This window comes from Caloenas nicobarica, chromosome 5 (genome assembly GCF_036013445.1).
Source record: "Caloenas nicobarica isolate bCalNic1 chromosome 5, bCalNic1.hap1, whole genome shotgun sequence".
Lineage (NCBI taxonomy): Eukaryota > Metazoa > Chordata > Aves > Columbiformes > Columbidae > Caloenas > Caloenas nicobarica.
The window spans coordinates 51,916,012-51,940,200 of record NC_088249.1 but is presented as its reverse complement, the minus strand read 5'-3'; the positions used below and the strand labels follow the sequence as shown (position 1 = coordinate 51,940,200).

At 47.9% G+C, this 24,189-nt stretch overlaps 1 protein-coding gene across 2 annotated transcripts; it reads left to right on the top strand.

The window, feature by feature from the left end:
• Nucleotides 1–10,320: 10,320 nt before the first annotated feature.
• On the top strand, nucleotides 10,321–14,218 carry INS (insulin). 2 transcript variants are annotated; one of them, XM_065636967.1, is made up of 3 exons: nucleotides 10,321–10,399; nucleotides 10,952–11,155; nucleotides 14,082–14,218. In XM_065636967.1, exons 1-3 carry the CDS (start codon nucleotides 10,321–10,323, stop codon nucleotides 14,216–14,218), a joined length of 420 nt encoding a protein of 139 aa, XP_065493039.1. The 2 variants fall into 2 exon arrangements, with proteins under 2 accessions (XP_065493039.1, XP_065493040.1); XM_065636968.1 differs by having other exon boundaries at nucleotides 10,350–10,393; nucleotides 10,947–11,155.
• Nucleotides 14,219–24,189: the final 9,971 nt, after the last annotated feature.

Below are 24,189 nucleotides of genomic sequence, written 5' to 3'. Positions count from 1 at the left end.
GTTCTCTCCACCACTTCCTGCAGCTACAGCCATTATTTTTAATTTTTGCATCCCAATCTGCTTTCACAAGTGTCTAATTTTAGCTCTGCATTTATTATGATTAGGTCCCTTTTGAGCTCTCCCTCGCTCCAGGACGAATCACTGCACTATATGTGTTAATCCCTCTCCTTACTTCTGCAGTTTTTCATTCTCTTTTTCTAAATTTATCTGATTCTCTAACTGTCGTGGCACCTCCTTATTGCCTTTTTGGGCCACTAGATGGTATTCCTTTTCTGAAGACAAACTTATTTTGAGTCACTTGATAGACTATTAAACCACAGTTTTCCCATTGAAGCTGTTGATATTCTGATGTTGCATTGGTTCTGTTGGCACGGGTTATTGCTGCTTCTCATACCAGTCCTACTAATAGAGGTGATATATTCTCAAGTCTCCTTTCATCTGCTCTCCCATATCAGGGAACATTAGGTCTCTATCACCCATCGGCTTCCTGTGGGCTGGCGAGGCACCAGGCCCTGCTGTAATCTCTGATATTATTGGGATTTCCCGTAGCCCTCCAGTATTCCTGGTTTTAGACTTTTTCCTGAGTCTTTTTAGATTTTTCCCATGCTTTAAATTTCATCTTAAGGTATCCCTTAAGTATTGTGCACAAGGCTGGTCAGATTTGTAGAGCTGCCTTGAACAAGATTGGTCAGAGGAAAAGACTTTGAGAATCTACCCAGTCACACCTTCCGCCAAAAGATGTTCTAAATTCCCTTTTTCCTGACCATGGAGAAGATTTGTAGGATTATGTGGCTGGTTAGACCTAAGCACAAGCTCATGTCCTTTGGGTGGGTCATAGGAGCCTTTTCCTCAGACCTCACCAAACGTGGCTGCAAGATATATAAAAAGTGACCTGGAGAAAGCCAAAATGGTGGGTCAGCTCAGGTTAAACCCTCCTGTAGATGGAGCACAGGCTGGTGAGGGAGGAAGAAAGGACAAGAGCCTTCCTTGGAGCCAGGCCCTACTGTACCCTCTGGTATCCGCGTGTCCCGGTGCCTCGCTGAGCCGTCTCTCGTTGTTGTCGCTGCTGCTGCTGTGGGTGGATCTGTCTGTGTGTCTCTCTGTGTAAAGAAAAATGAAACAGAATTATTTTTCATTTTGAAATTGTGCTGCTGCTGACATTATATTAAGAATAAAAAAAATATATTTCTGGTCTAGCATCCTGAGTTTGGCTCTTGCATCCTTCTGCTGTCCAGATTCAAGTTGGTCGTCTTGCCTTCAGGCAGCACACAAAATCCAACCCTGGGCCTGTTATGGCAGGAGATCTGTAACTTGGGCTCATGCAAATTGTTGACTTAGAGGCGGAGAACTGTCCCTTGTTTGCAGATGAGCTGATCTAAGCCTTTCTTTCCCAGGATATTACCAATTGCACAATTATGCATGGAACAGTAGTTGGGAGGTCTCTTTTAAATAGTAACACACCAGGGGGCCTGCCTTTGCTACGTGCTTTCTCTCCCAGCATTTCACACTACTTCTGTTCAGTTCCAGTAATGCTGGCCGTGTAGGAATGCCAGCATGTGCACTGGTGCCTGGTAATGTAGTCTGGTTTGCATGTAACCAGGCTATGCAACCCCAATCCTAAATGTGTTGAAGACCCTTCTAAGAATAATTAGGGGTGGGTCCTGCTTGCTTAAGCATAGAGACTATTTTAGATGGCCTAAGGCATCTGCTGCATCCATGTGGGAGTGGGATACAGGATGCCCAGGAACTGGAATGCACCCCTGGAGATCAGAAGAGATGCCCAAGGCCACGTAAGTGTTTCCTACTCTAGAGTTTTCCTTATGTTTACGGAAACTAATTCCAGTAATTCTGCAAGCTTGGCTTTTACGTGAAAGCCAGACTCTTTCTGTGGTTAAATCGCTTCCCAAATCATGGACAGAGGTAGATTAATGTATTGCTGGCACAGGTCTGGACCATGTATCCAGGCACCCCAGCACTGTCTGAGAGGGAGTTTCCTAATTTAGGACTTGTAAGGATACCCTGTATCTTCACAGTGCTCGTTAAAGTGTTACAGCTGTAATGAATTCATCTTCATTACACACTTGGGAGGTAGAGGAGTACTCTTGTCCCTGTAAAAGGCTGACAGATAAAAGGAGGCACAGAATCAGAGAGACTCAGACCAGACACAGAGCCTGAAAAGTAATTACATGCCTAAACGGCTTTGGGAAGAAGTGTCTAAGTGGCAGATCTGGGGCTTGAACCTCTGTCAGCCCCCTCAGGACCAAATCTTTCTGTGCTGTGATGGTATGGATCAGAAGAACTCAATTATTTACAAATCTTATAGCCACAGGTATGTGTGCACACACGCACCGCTCTCCCCAGAGACAGGAATTGATTCAGATACGTCTGCAGCTGACCTGAGCTGTCATTCGTGCTGCTAATCTAGCTCAAATCAGACCTTTTTTTTTTTTTTTTTTCACCAGGAACCAGAAAAGGTACTCCACTTTCCACTGTAAAGTATTTGTTTTCAGTTTTCCTACACTTGCTCATTATGATGTTTGGGAAAATGCTACATTTTCTAGGGGAAAGATGATCTTTTGACATTTTCCTGGCATGGCTGCAAGCAGAAAGTATCTGAAATATCTTGAAAAGTGATCAGATTTTTTTTTGAACTGAATAGAGAGGTTTGCAAAGATTAGGTAAAGGATTTAAAACCCTATGTGACTGCACCACAGATGTGCTACCATAGCCTTGCAGCACTCCCATTGTGCAGCTGGTAGTGTTGACAGTGGCAGGTCAATAAAATGAGCACTTGGGGATTAGATATTTTTCAGACTTGCAAGTACTGTGCTTCAAATGAACAGGGATGTCTTCGTGTCTCTGTTAAAAAATTCACTTTGACCATCTTGTACACAGTGTATATCACTCAGGAGCAGCTGGAACACATGCACATGTTGACATCTGTACTGTAAGCCTCCCAAACCCACATATGTCCCAACTGAGATGGGACCCACCCAGACTCGTCATGCATCCCCCAAATCCTCTCCTCCAGAAGAGGAGACCTAAATTTCCCCAAATCCAAAATACTCTCCAGCTCCAACCAGCCACTATCACATGTTTCTATGTGTGACGTTCAGAGGTTCAGCTTGGGATGGAGCAACTGGTTTTGAAATTCATGTGAAACAGAGGTTTGAATTAGACCTGAACCACAGTGACGCAAGGCTGGACAGGCTCAGTGGTGAGCTCCAGCGCCTGATGGGGTCAAGGCCCATCCTCACTCATTTTCCTGAAGAGATAATGGTGCAAAATCCTTTTTTTCACTCCTGACATTAGTTCTACTTGGTCTCTTTGCGATTATTTTCTCTGGGCACAGCAGGGTGAATTGATCCAGAAAATATTTGCAGGGATGGTGGAGGATTAAGTATCTCACACAGATAGTTCGATGCAACAGTTGTTACCCAGGACAGTGGACAGAAAAACAGGGTGGGTTAAGGGAGTTGTTCATTTTCTTTCCACTAAGGTCAGCCTTAAATAACTCTCTCACCTCCCTCGGAGGCTGAGACAAGATAATAAGGACAAAAATGTCAAAGCAAAGCACGGGGCCCCTCTATTTACAGCAAAGGCCAAATCGCTAACGAACAGATTGGAGCTTGCTTTCTAAACACCGATAAGCGGCAACTTTGAATTAGCAGCCCCAGTTCCTCTGTTGCTGTAAATCAGCCTGACCCCGACTGCCTGCGGCACCCCAGTGCCTCCCCCTGGCCCGGGGCTCCCCAGCAGGAGGGGGCTGCAGCGGTGGGCTCACCCCTCCCAGCCCCTGGAGATCCCTGTGCCTGGCTCCAAACACCCCCCTGCCTCCCGCTCCCCAGCCCCCTAACACTAACAAGCCTTATCAGTAGGATTTACACCTCCTTGTCTAGAAACCTATAGGCAAGCCTGCAGACCAGTTACCGGTGTGCATCCAAATCCTTAAAGTAGCTTTAAGTGCTCAAAATAATCCACTTACCTGGTGATAATTAGTGATATCAGACCCGGGAATCCCCATGCCCTGGCAGGGGAGATCAGAGCACTCTACAGTGGGGTCCGGCTGACTGTGAGCAGGGAGGGAATCAGCCCTTCTGCAAGTCCTTGGCACCTCCCGGCCCCAGCAGAGCATCCCGGGAGCAAGGAATAGCCGGTGCAGCTGGTGATAACCCCAGAGAGATGGATGCCTGGGGGCAGCCACTGCTCACAAGAGCAATGGTGGGTTGGGTTTTATTTGCTGCCAGATGCCGTGTTAGGAAAGGTCCATTGACGCAGAGCTGTGCCGGTTGGCAAAAAACAATTCCCATGTGGATGATGCTGTGGGAGTGAGGGGGAAGGGGGAAGAAATTGCAGCTTCTGTTTTGGGTCCCAACTCAGATGGACGCATCTGAAGTGCTAAAGCTCAGAGCATCCTGCAAAGACAAAGGACTGAGCGGCACCTCCAGATGGCAAGCCACATCTCCTGGAGAAAAGTGGGGCCTTAGGGCAGCGGCATCAGGGCAGCGTTACCCAAAAACTCCAAGAGCGCCTGAATAGCAAAATGTGCTTTTAAAGTAAAGATTATTCAAGAAAATGGGACCTCAAAGCTTTGTATTTAAACTTGGCAGAAAGTGTGGTGCGAGAATTAGGGCATTGTTCCTCAAGGTGCTCTCACAGTATTACTTGCAGCCCCTGATTTTATCATCAGGGAAGCTGTGGCAGATGTTCATCGTGCACCCAAAGCTACAGAGACGAGCAGTGGCAGAAAACACAGAAGCATGTGACATGATCATTTATTTTCAATCCATAAGACCACTTTACAGCAGGGGACAAATCCAGCCTGAGCCAGCTGATTATAGGACCCATCACTTTCTGCTGTGTCTGCTGCTCTCTTGTGGCCTGCCCATGCTTTCCAGCATCGTGGCCAAGGACCAGGTCTTCTTCTTCTCTGTTTTCCCAAAGGCTTCTCCAGGTCATCCATGCCTTTGCTTTCCAAGTGGTGCCTGTGATGCCACCTGCTGTGGAATACATGCTGATGGAACCATGAAACTTTGGTGCCTACAGTTGTGGACACTGGAGAAAACTCGCTTGTGGACTCCATGGCCCCTCTCATGGTTGTTTCCTGAGGACCAGGTCAAGATCCTCTTTGGTTCTTATCATGGACTTCCATGACTTGAAGAAGGATAGGTGTGGTATCAGTGCTGAAAATGTGTATTTTTGGATTGGTGCTGATCAGGCTACTTTTCCAGCACTTCTCCACTCTGTGAAAGCTATTTTTTACTTCTGTCGTTCGTTACTTGTCCTCTAGCAGGGCATCATCACCTCTTCTAATGTTTCTCTATCTATGACAAGGATTACTTTTGGGCCATTAATAGCCACAGATTTAATCTTCTTCTCATTGATAAACAAACTAATTTGTTCTGCTGCATCTGCTAACAGCTGTGTCTAAGAACTATGAGTAGCTCTTAGGTGCTATTTTCTCCTCTACCTTCTCAAAAAAAAAAATGTGGCCAGCAATATTTTAACGAGGTTAAAAGGAGCATATCTTGTTTTTTTCCATCTATATTTATAACCTTGTGTATGCTTTTCCCAAGGTGGATGGGAAAGGTTTTGAGAGCTTTAATCTAGATATCATTCCATTTGGTCTGTTTTGCTCGGGTAGCTGTACTTGTGTAGATGTTTGAGCCTGCAGAGGCCAGGGGGGCTTGAGCAAGGTGCAGCCAAACCAATTTGCAGGTACCATGGTCCCTGGTGATCTGGGCTGGCCAAAGGTTGGCATTTCCCTGCCAAGAGGCCTGATGTGCTCAGGAGGGGTGCCCAGAGGGTCTGAGTTTCAGGAGGCCATTCTCAGAGCCCCAGCACACCTGGGAAACTCCCTTGTCCTCTAACGAAAGCTGCTGGCTCTTTGGAATTATTCCCTGGAGCATCTTCTACCAGTGAGCTGCATCTCCAGAGGCGCAAATGTACTCACGACCCTCTCCACTCTTAGGAGCTAACCCAAAGGTGACAGAAATGGTTCAGACCTGGTTGGTTACAATGGGCTTTGGGTTACACCCTCCATTTTATGAATGTCCCTGGCCTGGAAGAGCCTGGAAAATTGTGAAATCTGTCTGGCTGTCTGTCAGGAACATCTCCCTTGGGCCTGGTGGCCAGTGGGGCAGTGGGGACGTCTCACATGCTCTACACCCAGACAGCCTCCCGGATTACTTTATGGAAGCAGCTGAGATTACTTGTATCCCAGTGAGTGGCCCCCTTCTCTGCTTGCACAATGACCCTTTTGAAGCAAGGGCATCTCTCACTGTGTGCTCCAGATAACCCGCAGAGCCTCACCCTTTGCTATAGCAGCTCCGTCTCCGCCCCCCGCAAGCCCACAGGGGCTGCCCCACCTGCCCTATGTATCTCTGCAGGCATCGCAGGATTTGGTTGCAAGCATGCGTATGATTAAGCACCCTCCTCTGTGCCAGGTCCACCTCCCCACCCTTCATCTCATGCCTCTGCTGCTGGCAGGACGGTCGCACACTGCTACTCCAGGGGTGCTTGGACACGTTAACAGGAACACAGCTGCTGGAAACCACACGGAGACAAGAAGCACGGAGGATGCCGGCTTCCCCACTCTGTGCCACGCCACCAGCTGCTGCGGCACCCTGCACAGGGAGTGGAGCAAAGCCTGCAGTGGGCAACCACTGTGCCCCAGAGGGCCCCCTTGCCCTGTGCCAAGTGAAAACTACACCTCTGTAGCTCAAACAGCCCATATGTTTGAATGCATTACTTCCACTGCACATCTCCAGCTACCAGTGGCCACACTGGGACAAGTCCCAGGGGCTGGCCGCCCCCAAAAGCTGCTCTTGGCGGTGTAGACCCCTCTGGGTGCCTCGAGGCTGTGTTTTGGCAGGCTGCTGGCACAGCACAGGGGTGCATTGGCAGGTGGCACCTCCTCAGGAGCTACTCATTTCACAAGCTCCTGGATTTGCCCTCGAGGGAAACGGAGGCATGCCGTCACCGCTGCGGTGCTTTCTGCTCTGCTTTTGGGGCAACACATACCCGTGGATGGGCAGAGCAGCCTCAGCAGTGGTTGTTGAGTGCGAGAACAGCAGCAAAGATGAGGGTAGCATTTCAGGGTCCTCAGGTGCTCTCCAAGAACTTGCTCACCTCCAGATCTGACCTTTGCTGTCAGTAAAACTTGCACAAACTTGTAATTGTTAACTAGTTCCCCCGTAGCAGGCTTGTTATTTTTTCAGGACAGGTTTGAAAATGCTAGACATCTATAGTAGTAAAGACTTTATTGTGCTGGCAATGGACTGTAAAACTTGATTACGTGACACTAGGGATTGCCTAAACCTCGTTCCCACTTATGCAACTGCTCGGGGTTGAGGGGATGTGATCGAGGGAGGTGGCTTCGGGTCACATCCAGAGGTGGTTTAGCACCAACAGCAGGAACCAGAAGCAGCCCACTCCCACTCAGACACTCCCACCCTTTGGCCAAGGGACCCCAGCGTGGACCTGAGGAGTTGTGAGGTTCACAAGAGGCACACATAGCTGAAAGGATGGATGAGTGTTTAGCCCATCACTGCCTAGTCACATGAAAATCATGGGGAAGCACAATCTGGAAGGAGTGAGCTGAGATTTTTCTGTAGAAAAAGCTTTTGTGTTGAGAAGCAGGCTCCCCTGTCGTCCCCCTCTCTCAGTTCACTGCTGACATGGGAGTTTTCCCTTTAAGACAAAACTTTCCACAGTTTATATCCATTTTATATCACTGCTAGCATTTTTCATATTCCAAAGGACCATTTATGGTAAGAAAATACACTTTCCAATAAATAATCAAAGGGATCATATTTTGGAAGGGGGAAAAAAATCATAGTGGGAAACTTTTGCAAAAAAAAATTGGTCTGTGCTTAAGTTTGAGCCAACATGATATCTTTTTTCCTTCCAATAAATCTTCTGGCTTATTTCTGCACCCAAACTATAGCGAGCCAAGAGGGATTCCTAAAAGCTCGGGTACAGTCAGCCCTTCCCCTCTGGGGCTGCAGAAATGCCATGAGCTGCTTTCAAGATTTGGTTAGCCAAGAATAAACAGACTAATAACATGGCACTTCCAACACAAAATAAAATCTTTTCTTTTCTACATCAGTGGGGTAAGCCCCAGGGAAGGAGAAACCCCACCAGGGAAGCTACACAGAAGGGAGAAGACAGTGGATAGAGGAAGCCTCCTCACAAAGTCCCCCATGAACAAAACGTGAGTTCAGGTGAGCTCAGGTACCATTCAAAAGTGCAAGAAATAAACCTCTAAATGGCAAATCTCAGTGTGTGATTAACCTGGGGAACACCCTGCTCTGGAGTCTTTCCCAGGCGACCACTGAACTGAGGGCCATCAGGCCACATGCAGTGTGGTAACTGCAGGGAAATGACGGCTAAGGAGATCTGTAGGGTAATTCAGCAAGTTGTCTCCTTCGTGTGAGATGCTGGGTGGGAGCTTCCTGCTCTGGAGGAAGTGTGAGTGGCACAACGCTTTTGCGCCTGGTTTTGACAACCTGCCAGGTTTTATCCTGTGTAGCTGCTAATTCCCCATTTTCTAGTGGCAGAAAGAAGGTCTGAGTAAGTGAATTCCCTCTACTCATATCTTGCTGAAACCTGAGACCCTCTTCACGAGTATACCACTAGGTCATTCAAGTACATCCCGTATCTTTTTTGAGGGGAAGTGAGGCAGAGATAGTGTTACACATTGTGCAGAGATGCTATTAACTGTAGTTGAGCATCACGACTTGGATTTGTTAGCAGGAGGCCAAAAGAACCACAGGGCAGGGGATGTGACTGATAACCTTGTCTCACATTTATTTGAGCAAATGAGTTCCATCCCCATACGCTCATCAGAGATTTAGCACTTTTCACGAGCCTTTTTGCAATCACATTCATTTAGCAAACATATGATACTTCACACTTAAAGCCATGACAGGGGCATGTGAGACTTCCTAACTCCTAGATGCTGATGGATGAAATTGTTTTGGTTACTTAAGGAATCAAGGGTCTGGTTTGAGTCTCAAGGCATTCTGCTGATTTGGGTGGACTTTTTCTGATATACTGTGTATGGACAATCAGGCTTACTCTAAGTGAAACAAGCAGCAGAGCTCAAACAGATGAAAATGCCTCCATTTCAGAGGTGCAGAGAACTTGTCGTCTCAAAGTTTAGAGCAATGGGAAGCTTGAAGATCATCCCATCCCCAGCATTTAAAATGTGGCTTTTCAGGCAGGAAAAAAAGAGAAAAGTATCCTTTAACCAGAAAAAAAGGTATAGGCGTGCTATTGGTGACAGAAATGTTGAGCACAGAGGTATCAAAAAACGGGGTAATGTTGTGAGAGAGAGTTAGACCTGTTGCCAAAATCAGACCCATGAAAGCCAGTGGACCACTCCTGCCCATTGTCTCCTATTAAGAGCAAATTTACCAGCCAGAATGGAGATAATCAACTATCTCCTGGTTTTCACTGGGATTTACCAGAAATGTTTCTTGGTGTCAAAGACAAAATTTTAGGCAGAGCCCCAAAGAGAAGAGGTGCATAGAGCTCTCACCTGCAAATGGCAGAGACTGAGTCTCTGCTCTGTTTAATCCCAAACAAGAATTTGAAGGGGCACCTGGAAGATGAAGGAAGGGGCCTGCCTTTCAGTGGGCGAAAGGGGAAAGGCTTATTTTTTCCCATACAAAATTTCAAATGCTCTAACTCTGGCCCCATGCTGAGCTAAAACAATGACCCCAGGTCTCCTGCAAAATGCAGGTGTTATTCCTTCTCCTGCTCAAGCTGAGAATGCATGTTTCTCTTGCCGTGCACCACATGGCCAGGGAGTGGGGACGCAGGTAGCCTCAGCGCAATAATGTGTTTTCCTTCCTCGAACACCTGACAGTAGCATGGTCTCACCGACAACTTGGTCCCATCACTGCATACTTTCCAAGGTGATATTAATCAAGCAGATCAACATGTTTGCCTTTAATTTTACATTTTAGAAACAGCTGTTCAGCTACCTCAATGCCAGCAGTGCCTATTGCCAGCATTAGTGTCATTAGTAATCATTGCAGCTGTAATAGCACCATTATCTCCTGCTAAAAGGGTCACTGATGGCTTAGGACAGAGCTTCAGGGAAGCAAAAACAGATTGGATGAAATGAGACGGAAACTGCAAACTGTTGCTTCTATCTTAACTTGCATAAAGACCTGTGGATGCTATGTAGAGGGAAATTAATGTGCATAAACAGCAAAAATTTTGGCTAGAGCATCATTGAGGAGGTGGGACTCGTGCTAGCTCTTATGTCACTTGGGCTGATGTAGACCATATAAATATGGGAAAGAGAGAATGGGGATATTACCACCAACCAAACAGTCTTCACCTCTCAGAACACACTTGTCTCCACCTCTTGCTGCCACTTCTTTGGGTAAGTCTAATTGCCACCATTTAGCTTCTACCTGTTTTGCAGAGCTGTTTTCTTAAGTTGATGTAGTTGGTGGTGATAAGTGCTGGCTCACTAGTTCAAGAAAATAAGGTGTCTTCAGGTCTTTGAGCATATTGTGCTGGTTTTTGGGTCATCATCATAAATAACAGGCCCTTCTGACTTGGAAGAGAGGGTTATTCCTCTGAAGGTGTCTGCTGATCTCAGCTCTCCTTGGCGTGTATGCTACAGGGCTCAGTGGGATGGTGCTTCCGGTCTAGATTAGCCTTTTGGGGGAAGACAGCAGGGAGGTCATGATGAATGTGAGCATGTGGATGGAGATGAGCTTCTGGTTATAATTATTAGTAATTTACTGTGACTTGTAAAGCCTGATACAGAAAGATGCCCTTCACTCTCAGGCTAGGGCATCTTTAGAAGCTCCATCTGCTACTTTGGTCTGATTTTCATGCCAAAGGAGCTGAAGGATGTAAGATGCTTGATGACAACCTATTTCTCACTCCTATGCCTCCTTGTGTCTCCTCTGTCTCTTAAACCTAGGCCTCACCCTGCTCAGCATGGCTCTCTGGATCCAATCGCTGCCTCTCATGGCCCTTCTCGCTCTTTCTGGCCCTGGGACCAGCCATGGAGCTGCCAACCAGCACCTCTGTGGCTCCCACTTGGTGGAGGCTCTCTACTTGGTGTGTGGAGATCGGGGCTTCTTCTACTCCCCCAAAGCCCGACGGGACATTGAGCAGCCTCTAGGTAAGTCAGGCTGACCGTGAATGCAGTTGTATGCCATGCGATGCAAAATGCAGCAACCGCCTATCTTTGACAGTGACACCACAAATGTGCTTGATGGGGAATGCCAGGAATACCTTTAACTTAACAGCAGCATCACATTGCTGATGAAAACCTCTGCAAGTCAAAAAGGCAGATGGGAGGGCAGGCAGGGAAAGAGGATTTGTGAGGCAAAAGGAATTGTGCCTGAAAGCTCAAACTTGTCTATCTCTTTGTGTGGCCGTTATACTGCCCTGGGAGCATTTGAAGAAAATAGAGGTGGAAGGAACCCAGGAAGCCTCCTTCTGGCCCAAGACAGGATTGGTTGTCCCCATCCTATTCCTGACCCACCCTTGTCTAGTATGTTCAGAAAAACCTCCTGTGAGAAAGCTTCTTCTGCCTTCTGAAACTGCCTGTTCCCATGCTTAACTGACCTTCTTCTTGAGGGTTTCCTCTCAATATCTAAACTGAACATCTCTTGCTGTAAATTATTTCTTCTCCATGGTGGACACTGGGAGGTGTCTACTCCTTTCTTCTTTATGGACACTTTTCAAAATATTTGAAAACTGCTCCTGTGTCTAGTTTTAACCTTTTCTCAGCCAAATTCCCTCTACACCCCCATGCTAACTTCTCAGGTCAAATTTTCTAGATGTCTGTCCATTCAAATTGTTCTGCATTTGGTCCACATCCTTACTGACTGGTGATGCCTGGACAATTGCACAGGACCCCAGCTGAGGTCTTGCCAGTGCCGAGTAGAGTGAACAGACTGGAAGAATGATATTGCATGTTTTGTAAAACATGTTCCTGTTTACACAGGTGGTTTGCCTGTTTCAAAGCAGCACTGAAATGTTGATTGATAGTGACCACTACCTCCCTTGGACACCTCGGCCATCCCTCAGGTGGATCAGCAGTCCCTGAAGGACCTCTGCCATGGTCAAACCCTCATCCTGGATGTGCAGCGCAGTCTTCCTGACTACCTTTAGCATCTTTCTAATTTCTTACTGAACAGCCTCCCATCTTTTCAGTGTTTCTATAGTTTCAAGGGTAATTTTTAGTGCTAATCTTGCCCTTCAAGAAGCTTGCACTGCCCACAGCTTTGTATCATCTCTTATTTCATGGTGGTGAAATGCTGGTGGAGCTGCTTTCATTCTCCTTCTTAGGACTCCTGGAACGCTGACAAGTGCAAGAGCCCGGAGGCAGGAGGACATGACAGCCCAGCCTACACACCCTGTGGTGCTGGTTCACTGCCCCTGGTCCAGCACTTTTTGTCTGCATGGCAATGCAGGTGGGATAAGGCAGTCCAGAGAGCTGCCCTTCAACATGGTGTTTGTATCTAGATGGGGACAGGACCTGTAATGCTCCAGCTGTAATGTGAGGAGATGGGTACCTGCAGCTCCTCTCAGCTTTGGCCTCTCTAAGAACCCAGCAAGCACATTCTCTCTTCTGTCTTCCAAGCTAGAATAGGTGTAGGAGAGATCTCTGCCAAATTCCAGCCTTTTCAACCTTCTTGTTTTAAGATGGACCATTGCTTATCTTCTCCTGACTACAATACACCTCTCCCACCATTTCTTTCCCCATCACACATGGTTTAATTTATATTTGATTCCTTCTCTTGCATATGTAACCATCCTGTGAAATAGTCTTAGAGGTCTTTGGAAGGTGAAGCAAGGTAATGTCATAGCAGAGGGTTTGCCATGATTTTTTTTGAATAGCCAATTGGGCTGTTAGTTGCTCCCTTCTCTGATTATTTGCTTCTGAAGACCACCACTAATGGTTTGGAAGTTTCATTAGCCAAATTCTCTAAATACTATATGGAGAATTTTGTTGGGGCTAAACAGTTTGAAAGTGTCTGAGGATTTTCTGCTTCTTTTTCCAGGATCTTTGCCTGAGCCACCACCTCTTGGTCACACAAGCAGGTTGTGTTTATAGTCTGCTCACAGCTGGCTTGAAGGATGAAGAAAAGTAAATCACAAAATATTGACTAGCTATTTCCTCTTCTACTTAATGTCGGACTAAATATTTCCTAAATTTTCCTCCTAGCACACTAGCATAATTTCTTGTTACTCTTGTGCCTCATTCATTGTATCATGCTTTGGGGGCTTGGGGATTTTGCATCTTGCGCTGTACTTTTGTATTGCCCTAGAAACTACATCTCGTTCTCCTTTTCCAAGCATTTTCTTTTTGTTGTTAGGAGCTCTTTTCTTCTTCCAGGAAACAACACCAGTTTATTTGCCATTTTCTATATCTTAATCGGGCAGCTAAAACCCAAACAGTTCTGTCCTCAAGTTTCCAAGTTCCAAGCAGCAAATGAGACACTCTGTTGAGTTTTGTCTGTGTCCGAATACACCAATTCACTGTTCCTTCTAAAAACTTGTCCCCAGCTGTGAACAGGAGCAGGCTGTTCAGGACAAGCTGGGAAATGCATCTAACCCCAGGACTGGACCTTCCTTGCAGTTCCATGGATGCTCCAGTTGTTTGCCCAGGCTTTTAGAAGAGGGAGTAACTAACTGAGGGGGGCTGCAGTCCCAAGTGATTCATCTCTCTGGAGCAGATCAGCCTGTTTTATCATCTTACTTGCCAGCTGCTCACCCCAGAGAGGGTGCAGGGTTTCTCTTCTTCTCCACACCTTCCTCAATAAAGCCCCTGTATCTCTTTGTCCCTCATACTGCGAATACCCACACAGTTTTGCTCCTTCTGAGCATCGTAGTATTGTTTTGGGAGAGGAAACGCAGAGCCTGAAGATGCTACAAACAGCATCAACCTGGGGAAACCTTTGAAACTTTCTCCCCATTTTCCAGCCAACTCTGGCTTAAAATTCCAGTGTCTGCAAAGGGGGTGGCTGCAGGGCTCAACAGCCAGGGCTGATACTGTGTGATGTCCCACAGCTTATCTTCTTCTTCTTCCTTGGCAGTGAGTGGTCCCTTGCATGGTGAGATAGGAGAGCTGCCCTTCCAGCAGGAGGAGTTCGAGAAAGTGAAGCGAGGGATCGTTGAGCAATGCTGCCACAACACCTGCTCCCTCTACCAACTGGAAAACTACTGTAACTAGTGGCCAGGCCAGCAGCGGAGAGCTTGTTGGCCATGGGTAGAAACATGCACTTAATGCTAATGCACCTTCAAAGAAATTAAATAAATGTTGTGGATCTGTTTGAAGGACTGTGCTGGTTCATGTGTCCGTGGATTGAGGAGGGGGCACTGATGTTTACTTTAGGGTGTTGTCATCCATGCTCAGGTAAGGCAGTTTTAAAAGGTCCTGGAGCCACCCATCACTTCACACTATTCTTCTGCCATCCAAATGAGCTCCCTGGGAGGGAGGAGGGGGATCACACAGTGCTGAAGTGGGTACACAGAGCAGCCGGTACCCCCAGGGGACAAGGAGGAGAGGGCAGAGACGTTTGAATGGGAGTTCCCTTTCTAGGGAAATGTTACAGAGGAACATCTGTGGCAATGTCATGCTGATCAGCTTCTTGCAGTTCACAGTCCAAATATAGCATCTGGGAGATGAAACTTCCTCAGCTGTGTAATGGAAACTGTTCAGATTAAGCAAAGAATTAAGTCACCTATTAATTGTACCTAGAAAAATCAGGGATGACAACCATGGCCAATTTAGAAAGGGTATCCAGTTCCCCCTTCTGCTTGTGGGTGGCCCAGGCAGAGTCCCTGCTGTGGGACATGCTTGTCATTCACAAGTATTTGACAAGTCACATGCAGAAAGCAGATTTAATCCAAAACGAGTTTTGAGTGTATTGGCCAAGAACTGGGCATTTCAGGGCAGCATAGCTGTTCCTGCTGCCGCAAATCTCTTTCAAGTATCTGGCCCCAAAATTGCTGCTTTCAGGGTGGAAAAACTGCCATGGCAATGCCAGCTGGCTGGGGTGGCAAAGAGTGTGGGGAAGGGTCATGTCCCCTCTGCCAAAGGACTCCCGTGCCAGTGCAGGAGGTCCTCATGGGATGGGCACAGCCTGGCAATGTGGCAGCAGTGGCTGGGGCCACATTTTACTTGTGGCACATTTGGAAAGCTGGTCTGAGAGGAGGCTGTGGTTTTAACAACCTCTTTTCCCAAACCAGACCTGACTGCCTCCGTCGGAGCCATGCAGATGGAAGCTGCCATCTCATCCCTGCCAGGATGCATTGCTCTCGCTCCTATCATGAGCACAAAACTGGCAAAACTACTGCAAACTGAAGGGCTGGAAGAGCAGTCAGACAAGCTGCTGAGAAGACACAGTAATAAAACAGAAAATCAGAAAGCACCAGTGATTCCCTGGGGTGACCCCCACACAGGCTTCCCTTGATGTATCCAAGAGCCCATTGCAGGGCCCCCTCCTGCAGCTGTGGCTGACTAGAGCTGCTATGCTGGTGCTGCTCCCCTCGACCACCCTCCATCCCTCTCCATTGTCCATTCTTCTGGGCCCCACTGAATATTCCCAGCAGCAGAGCTCACAACTGTGACAGGCAGCCTTGGGCCCAAATCTTGTGGTTGTGGAAGCATGGCAAGACATTTGCTGTTTCTGACTTACTTGGCTCCCAACAGACCTCGCAGCGTATAGATCCAGTGGTTTCTGAAGGGGACTCCCTAGAAACAATTCCCCTAGCTGTTCTGGTGCTCATGAGGTCAGGAGTGATGTTACTGCAGCAAAAACAGCAGAGTTATTGCTCATGGTAAGGCCACCATCATATTTAGGCACACAAGCTAGTTCCAGCAATCCCGTAAATCCATTCGACCCAAGAAGATGCCACTCTGATTCCAATAGCAGAGTTTCAGGTCTGCTTGCATGGTCTGGAGGGAAAGCACATCAAAGAGAAGTGGTCCCCTTCACAGCTGAAAACCAAAGACTTGTTGGAGTCACCTGGAGTTGTCCTGCATCACCTAGGACTGAGATCCTACAGTCAGCATCAGGGATCCATGGAAAGCAAGTCAGCGGAGAGGTTCTCCTGAGACAAGACTCAGACTTTCTAGTGCAAATCCGAGACTTCCATCTGTACTTATCTGACAAAATTGTACAGGTCTGTTGATGGGAAAGGTTGGAAGTATGAATACTGGAAGAGAAGGAGGTGATATAGGAGGAGCCTGGAGTGCCTGACTGCCAGACTGGTACTAGCAATTCTTCAAGTGCTGCAGAGTGGTGGTGGAGAGAGCTAGAACAAGAGGGAGGTAGCCAAGTCTGTGGAGACACCTCTGGCTTCTCTAGGAATGGAGCCCATGGGTCATGCCAAGGACAAGTGCAGACCAGAGTAGTCTAGAGTCCTCATTTGTAATATCAGAGCTGCATCTTTCATTATAGGGATAGCCTACACATGTTCAGCACCAACGAGACGAGCAGTCGCAGCAATGTCGAGTGTCTGCAACAGAGCATGGTCGTTCCTGTGTCCGCCCCAGAGCTGTTTGTCTGCTGGCACTCCTGTCTCAGCAGCAATGCTTGGGTGAGGACAGGTCTTTGGAGATGCCCAGCTCATTTCCTGCTCTCTGCCATTGTTTGGTTTGCTTGTTTGTTTGTTTGCTTTTTCTGAATGCTCTCAATTAGGACTGGTTGGGAAACTGCAAATGCCACATTTTTGCTGGAAAATGTTGATTCATCAAAATCAGCACTTCCCACAGGACCAGACTGGTTTTAGCAAGGCAAGATGAAGGGACATGGGTGGTTCAGGTGCCCCTTCTGCAGGCATCAGGGCAGGGATCTCATCCTCTGTGCCCAATTGCCCAAGACCGCATGCTAACCACCAAGCTCTGGGCTACCCCGAGGTGGACTCATCTCCTTCTGCTAAAAAATTCCAGGAGGTTTCAGCAAACACAGAGTGGGAATTGTTTTGAAATCTTAAGATGGGGCAGGACTATCCTCTCCTACCCAGCTCAAGATGCAGCCTGATATTTTCTTGCCAGCTTTGGATGCTAGGTGAGACAGGGGTCTGGACACACCAGGGTGGTGATTACTTGGGGCTGGAGCAGAAGAGGGAAGGGTGAGGAGCAGAAAGGGGCCATGGTGGACATTCCCCACTATTCCCCTGCCTTTGTGCCTCCTGGGAAAAGGAGTCAGCAGGTCCCTTGGTGGGGAAGGGAAAAGGAGGGAGTGGGGATGACCTGGGGTCAGGGAGGGAGGGACGGCCACATGTCTGCTTTAGGGACCCAGGCAGTCTGAGCTCTCTGCAGAGCACTCAGCTGCCCTTGCTCCCTTCCTCCCCAAAGCAAGACCTGTCCCAGAGGTGTACGGCATACCGTGAGCTACTCTGCTCTGTGGGAGGTGCAGGAGAAAATACTGCATCAATTTAAAAGCTGTAGAAAACCTAAAAAAAAAAAAAAAATAGCCCTTATGAATACACTTTGCTTTCCAGGACTGAAAATAACACAAAGAGCCAGCTCTTCACTTACAAAAGCTGCAGCAAGGTGAAGGCCAAAGGAGAACAAAGGTACTTTTTACCCTTTTTCCTGGTACTCCAGGGAAGGAAGCCTGAAGGTAACCCTATGTGGTTTCCACACTGGAATACACAGCTCCTTGGCTTGCAAAAGTGATGCTGCCAGCTTGCTGACCCTGCACTGCGACAGGTCGGGAAGCTTTAGCCACTTACCCCACACAAACCTGATGATGGGCGAGAGCCTGGAGTGTCCTTAACTGTCATCCAGGATGGAGTTTCTTTATAGAGCTTCCCTCAAGCCCCTGTGCGCTTGCCTAAGCCATTCCCTGCTCTCAGATATTCTTGACAGATGCCAGATCTTATGAATTCCTGCAGGAGAAGTGACTTAGGGACAGCGAATGCTACATCCATTGACCTCCCTCCCTGCTCCTCCTCCTGTTGGGCTTTGCATTGTTGGGCTTTTGCATCTTTGGGAAGCAAATGCATCCAGCCCCCTTTATTCTGACTCAGCAGTTGCTTTGAAGTGATTTCTGTGGTAGCGGTGGGGCATAATGCCGGACTAAAATATCTTGGCTCTGCTGCTCTTGCAACAAACTTCCAAAGGTCTTATGCTAGCGGTGGAGGGCAATTTGAAGAGAAAGCAAATAAAGGCTTCAGTTCATTCATGCTGCTTGAATAGAGAATTGAAATTGAGTCACAGAGGGGATTGCAAGACAAACTCTTTGGGCTGCCGAGTTGTTAACACTGCCTAGAAAAGAAAGGACCAAAGTTGCCTGTTTCCCAAGTGCGCGAAGCCTTCCTCAAAAGGGCTCCACTCCAGCTTTGAGGAAAGGGGAGCGACGCACACAGAAATGGGAATGGAGAGGAGCCACTGCGGGGCACTGACCAGTGGGGTCCCCGGTGGCCGGGTGGCAGACCACGTCCTCCGGGTTGCTGGATGGGCTGCACTGCTCCAGCTTATCTGGAGAGGAAGGGAAGCTGCCACTTTCCCAGAGCTAATCCAACTGTATTATTTCCTTTTCCAGGAAGCCACAGATAGAAGAACTCTGCCTATTACCCTGGGCACTCACAGATTAACTTTAGATAAGAAATAGCCAGACTATACTCTGGGATTTTCTTTAACCATCTTATCAACTTTTTAGGAAATTTTAAACCTGCTTACAGCCTCTCTCATCTGCAGCATAATTTCTTAATTAACTGACTTGCAGCGATGACTTGAGTTGGAAAGCATGCACTTAGTACATTCAGTGTTGACATCCCAAACTCCCTCTGATTTAGAGTGACCTCATCAAAGATACCTATTTTGAACAAAAAATAGACCTTCTTCCTTCTCCTTTCACCCTGGGCAGGAAGAAAGGTTTGTCAGGCTATAAATTGATCTGGAAAGTCATTGCCAGTACATTGTCTCTGGGTGAATTATTCCTGTGTGCCGCAGGGAGGGAGGAGGTTGTTTTTTTCCAAGCCCAATGCCAGGCTGGCTCTTGCATCCCCCAAGTCCTGTTGGGCAGAGCAGGCGGGAGCAGATCTGGGACAATCACGGGAAGAGAAGCAAGCCCGTAGGAGTGCACAAGGAAGTGATCTGAGCCTAAATCCTTTCCCTATATCCCCAGCTGGCTTCAGGAATGGCAGTGGGAGGTAGACAAACCATTTGGGTTCCTCCAACCTCCTTTCTTTTGCTGAAAGAGCTGGCCAAAATATGGCTTTTTTTCCTGTCTGGTAAATGCCAGGATTTCAAGGACACGTGTGGTTGCTCACACTGAAACTTCCCATACAATGTTTTCAGATTTTGGAAGAAAATGGATAACAGAAATAAATTTGGCTTTTGATTTCCAGGTTGTTGTCGTTTGGGCTTTGTAATGCTGCATTTCGCGGGTGGGGGTGTTTTACAGAAGTGCCAACTTCTGAAATGTAACTTTTTGTCAGAAAATAATGCAGCTTCCTCTTTTCTAATCAGAAAACGGAAAATCAAATATAAATGACACCACCCACCCTACATTGACAATAAATGATTCTGTGGAAGTTTCAGTGGAAAAAATTTCTAGCCTTTTTTCCACTTACCAGAAAGCTCCTTCACTTTGGAGACTGGGATCCAGCATGGTCCAGACTCTGCAGACATGCCTGCCGGCAGATCTCGCACACCCAAGTTTCCAGCTTTTCCTACCTGGTATGGGAATGCTTGGGGGGATTTTTAAAATTTATCTCCAATTATTGCTGTCTTGGCTCCCGAGCTTCCACCGATTTCAGTGGCAAGAGAAAAACCACATTGAAACAACTCAAGACCTGACCCATGACTAGTAAAAGCAGCTCCTTTGCTCCTGCAAGATCACTGACCTCACTCCAGGGACACCGAGTGGCACCAAGCACTGACATCATGCTCCTTTTTCCTTTATGGTTTTGACTACAGAGCCCTGATTTCATTCTTGAGATGCTTGCCCTTACTCTTCACCCTGCAGAGCTGTTGCTTTGACTGCCCCGTTTCACTGTGCATCCCATTTAAGAACATAGTACTGGGAGTGACTTTCGCCTTGGCCCTTGCTCACCTTGCATCACTGTGCCTTCTTCTTCTCCGAAAAGGCTTTTTGCATCCCAATCTCTTCCTTTAGCCAGGTGCAGTTTTAGTTTCTGGAACTTTTCCTGAGGAATTCATCCTCTCCTGGTGGGTTTCGCAGTCCTCACAACCTGGAAAAGATCCTGAGGTTTCACATATCTGTTCGAAGCAAAGCAATTATCCGTGGCTCTGTCATCGAAATAGGGCACCACAAAAATGTTGGGAATCTGTTAAAGCCAGATTCCTGCGACGGCTCTCCCTTCTCCTGCAGTCCCAGCTGCTGCCAGGGGATGGAGCACAGGGCAGCCCACAGCTGGACCAGGTGCCCCTGCCTGCAGTTGTCCGGCAGCACCGTCTAGGGCAGGGCAAGGCGGCATGGGCACCAGGGACCTCCCAACACAGGGAGGAAAGGTTAATAAATACAGACCATGCAAAGTGTTGGAGAAAAATTCGCTGAAGATGTGATGCTAGAGTAACACTTTGCACCAAGGCCATGGGACCAATGGAGCTGGGGCAGTAAGGAGATGGCTGGAGCAATGCGAGCAAACCGCCCATCTACCCATGGTTGGCTCCTGACAATGATGCCAGCCCTCGCTGGTGTGGCTGGTGACCTGGAGAGATGATGAGCTGGGTTGCTGCTGCTCTGGTCTTTGTTTAAAGATGGCATTCCTCCAAGGAGGATTTCAGTTGCCTTTCTGAACCTCTGGGCTTTTGAAACAAGGACTGTCAGCCTGGCTCTCACACCCTGGGGCACCCTCACCACTGGTTCACTTGCCACCCTGCAGCACACCTCTCTGGCGCATGCTCTGGGGAAACCTTACCTGCCCAACATTTCCACTGATGCAGCATGTACCTATGGAGTGTCTTGGGTCAGATGGACATACGTTTTTGAGTCAGAAATCCCCTTTTGAGCAGACCTAGGTTTAGGTCTGCAATAACTTTTGGCCCCAAAGAGCCTGTGCTGTGCAACAAAACCCTGGGCTCTTCTGGCTCACCCTGGCACTGAAGGACTGTCAGAGCATACATATATATCCTGAATACAAATATTAACATTTCAAACAAAGCTAGGACGTTTCGCCACCCAGAATTACCACCAGGCTGCTGCTGAAATCCTCACTCCCGCCTGGTTCACAAGGCATTTCATGGCATCACAATCCTCCTCCTCGGCCGTGACACAGCTTCCATCAGCTATTCCGCTGTTGGGGATGCCCATTGCCCCGGCCGGCATCTCCTCCCGGCGGGATGAGGCCATCCCCGGGGGTTGCGAAGTGACGCTGTAGCCAGCAGAGGGAGCGCTCAGAGCTCCAGCCGGCACCGGGACGGCTTCGGGAGCGCCGGGAAAACGTGTCGGACTGGACCCTGACCTGAGTGATGGGGCACCCTGGCTCAGACACCAGCCTGGTGATGCTCAGCTGTGAGAGGATGGGGGACATGGATCTGCCACGAATCCCTCCGGAGACCTCGAGTACCGGGTGTGCCAGAGATGAGGATTCCCAAGGGAGAGACATGTTTGAGCCTCTCAGACTTGGGTCATTTTGCAATGCCCGCTCCAAGTCGTCAAATGAAATTCCCCTGTTAATTCAGTTCTGGGTCTGGCCTCTTACGATTGCTTTCCAAATCAAGTCATTGCTGCAACTCAGTTATTAAGTAATCATTCCTATAGCATTTTATTTCCAAAGCAATTCATACCTCCATCCCACTACCAGCCTAGTCCTTGTGCACCAAGTCGGTGCCAGAGCACTTGGTGGGCTGGGACCTGCAGGAAGCTTGGGTGTTTTGGGCAGAACTTCATTTGAATTTAGGCCAAGCAGAGCAATACAGAGCTAATTTGTATTACTTTAGTGAATTCAAGACATAACATCCGGCAGTATCTGTAACAGCCTCTTATTATAGGAAAAGGGTTTAAATTATTCTCCATTAAATGCCTCAGTGGTGGGGGTATGTCTCCACTCACATACAATAATAGAAATATGATTAGTTAGCCAAATGCACATCAGCAAAGACCCATGCCCCGTCCACTCCTAACTGTGCGGATCCCCCAGGTTTTTAAACAAAGGCTCTTCAAGAACCAATGGGCAACTTTGCAACTTGTGTCTATATAGATCAGTAACTAGAGAGTAATGTAGCTAAGTCAGGTGTCTCTGGGATTGAGTTTGGACAAGCCCGTGAGGAGATCCTGAGGTGGATGAGATAAATATATCATTAAATGACTTGCAGGGTGAGGTTATGTAGGGAAAGCGGAGTGCTGAGTGTTAGGAAGATGCTGTGAAGGGTGAGCACAACCACTGATTAACATCCCTTGCAAAGCCTATTGCAAGCCTGATAAAAGACAATGGGCCACATTTTCACCACTAAATACATCAGGGATGAAAGAGAGCTGGGAGAAGAAGCAGAAAAGAGCACCAGGAGTGACCTGACCTGGCTGAAACCTGCCTTTCTACCAGAGAGCAAGGAAGCTCGCTGTACTTACCCAAAAAAAGGTTGAAAGACACTTGGTCACAGCAAAGACGGTAGATGTGAGAAGAGCCTTTATGGTGCACAGCAGCCAAACGCCTTACAACATTTAATGTCTGGAAGGTGAAGTTAAGCCTGTGTGGACTGGAGTGGTGTTTGGTGGGCAAGAGGCAACTACTCAGTGGGACAGATCAGAGTGATGCCATTGCTATGAGGGGCTCCTCTGCAGGGCAAAGCAATACATGGATGATGACAGAGCCACAGGCAGTAAAGATCTCCACTGGAAACCAATCACTTTTTGCAGTCTATAACCCCTCACAGCCGAGATACTTCAGTGAACCCTGCCACCAGACCAGGCAGCCTGCTGGTGTTACTGTTTCGTTCCCAAAGCCAGAATCAAACAAGCAGAATAAATCTTCAGGAAGTAAAAGAGAGATCCTTGCTCCCTCGACCCCACATTTTTTCTCAAATTAATCTTTCTCCCAGGTCAGGAGAAATCTCATGCAGCTCTGTAGCAGAAGACACTCTCTGCCTCACTGACTATGTCATGTACTGTTGGCTGGTTCCAGCTTTTACGTGGCAATTCCTTGACCAAAGGCAGCCTGGTATTTCAAGTTTATAGCTACTCAAAGTAAAATCTGAGAGGAGAGCCAGCACTTGCTTGTGATGTGGGTGACTCCTTCAAATCCTAAACCTGTCTAGCACACAGCAAACCAGGACTGGCAGGCCTTCAGAAAGATGGGGTCACAAAAGCTCTGATAAGTTCAGTGAAGGAATAAGGGGAAAAAATCAGTGCAAAATAGCTCAAGCAGTGATTTGTTTGGACTTTTGTTATGGCTAGCTCCAAATCAACAAGCACAACCAAGCTGCCAGCAAGTCCCTTTTAGCTATGAGTAGCCCTCTAAAATTTCCATCAATCTTAGTCTATAATATCATCCATACATGCTAATCCAAATCCCCTTTTTGACGACACCCGATGCCCAGTACAGAAGTGAGAGAAGACTTAATCTCCAGGGCGGTGAGAGCTCTGGGACAATGCCTTTCCCCTTGGCTACCTACCATCACCGTGACTGTAACAAAACTGACAATGCAAACCACTTTATCTGACTATTTCTGACTGTCAAAGTGCTGGGACAGCCCAGCAAAGACACAGGCACTAACACACATGCCCTGCTTGGGCACTTGCCGATGCACGGTGAGGTTCAACACATCAGTGAAGGTCCTGCAGAGAACTTCTCACCAGGGCTGCAGGTCTCCTGACTTCATTGCAGATCTGTCCTTTCTCACTCCATTCATGATCCCAGCTAGTATGCTTTGCTTTTCTTCCCCAACAAAGTTGTGAACCACAGCAGGGCAGCTGCAGAGCCTGGGAACAGCCCCTGGGAGGAAAACCTGGGGGGAAGTACTTGTCTGTGGGAGAGCCCTGGAGCAGCTGGTATTATTTAAAAAAAGGCTGTGGTTGGGAGGCTGGCTCCCCACAGCCTGCGTGGTGTCAAAGCCAGAGAAGAGGCAGGTGGGAAAGTGGGCGCTGTTCGGGTGAATGTGTGGCAGCGGTGCCTTCCCAGCCAGGCGCTAAACGCCAAAGCCAGCTGGAGCACGGCCAGGTTAAACTGAGCGAAGTGCTCACACCCTCTGGCCCGTTGTGTCTGGTCTGTGTGGCTCTTGCAGCC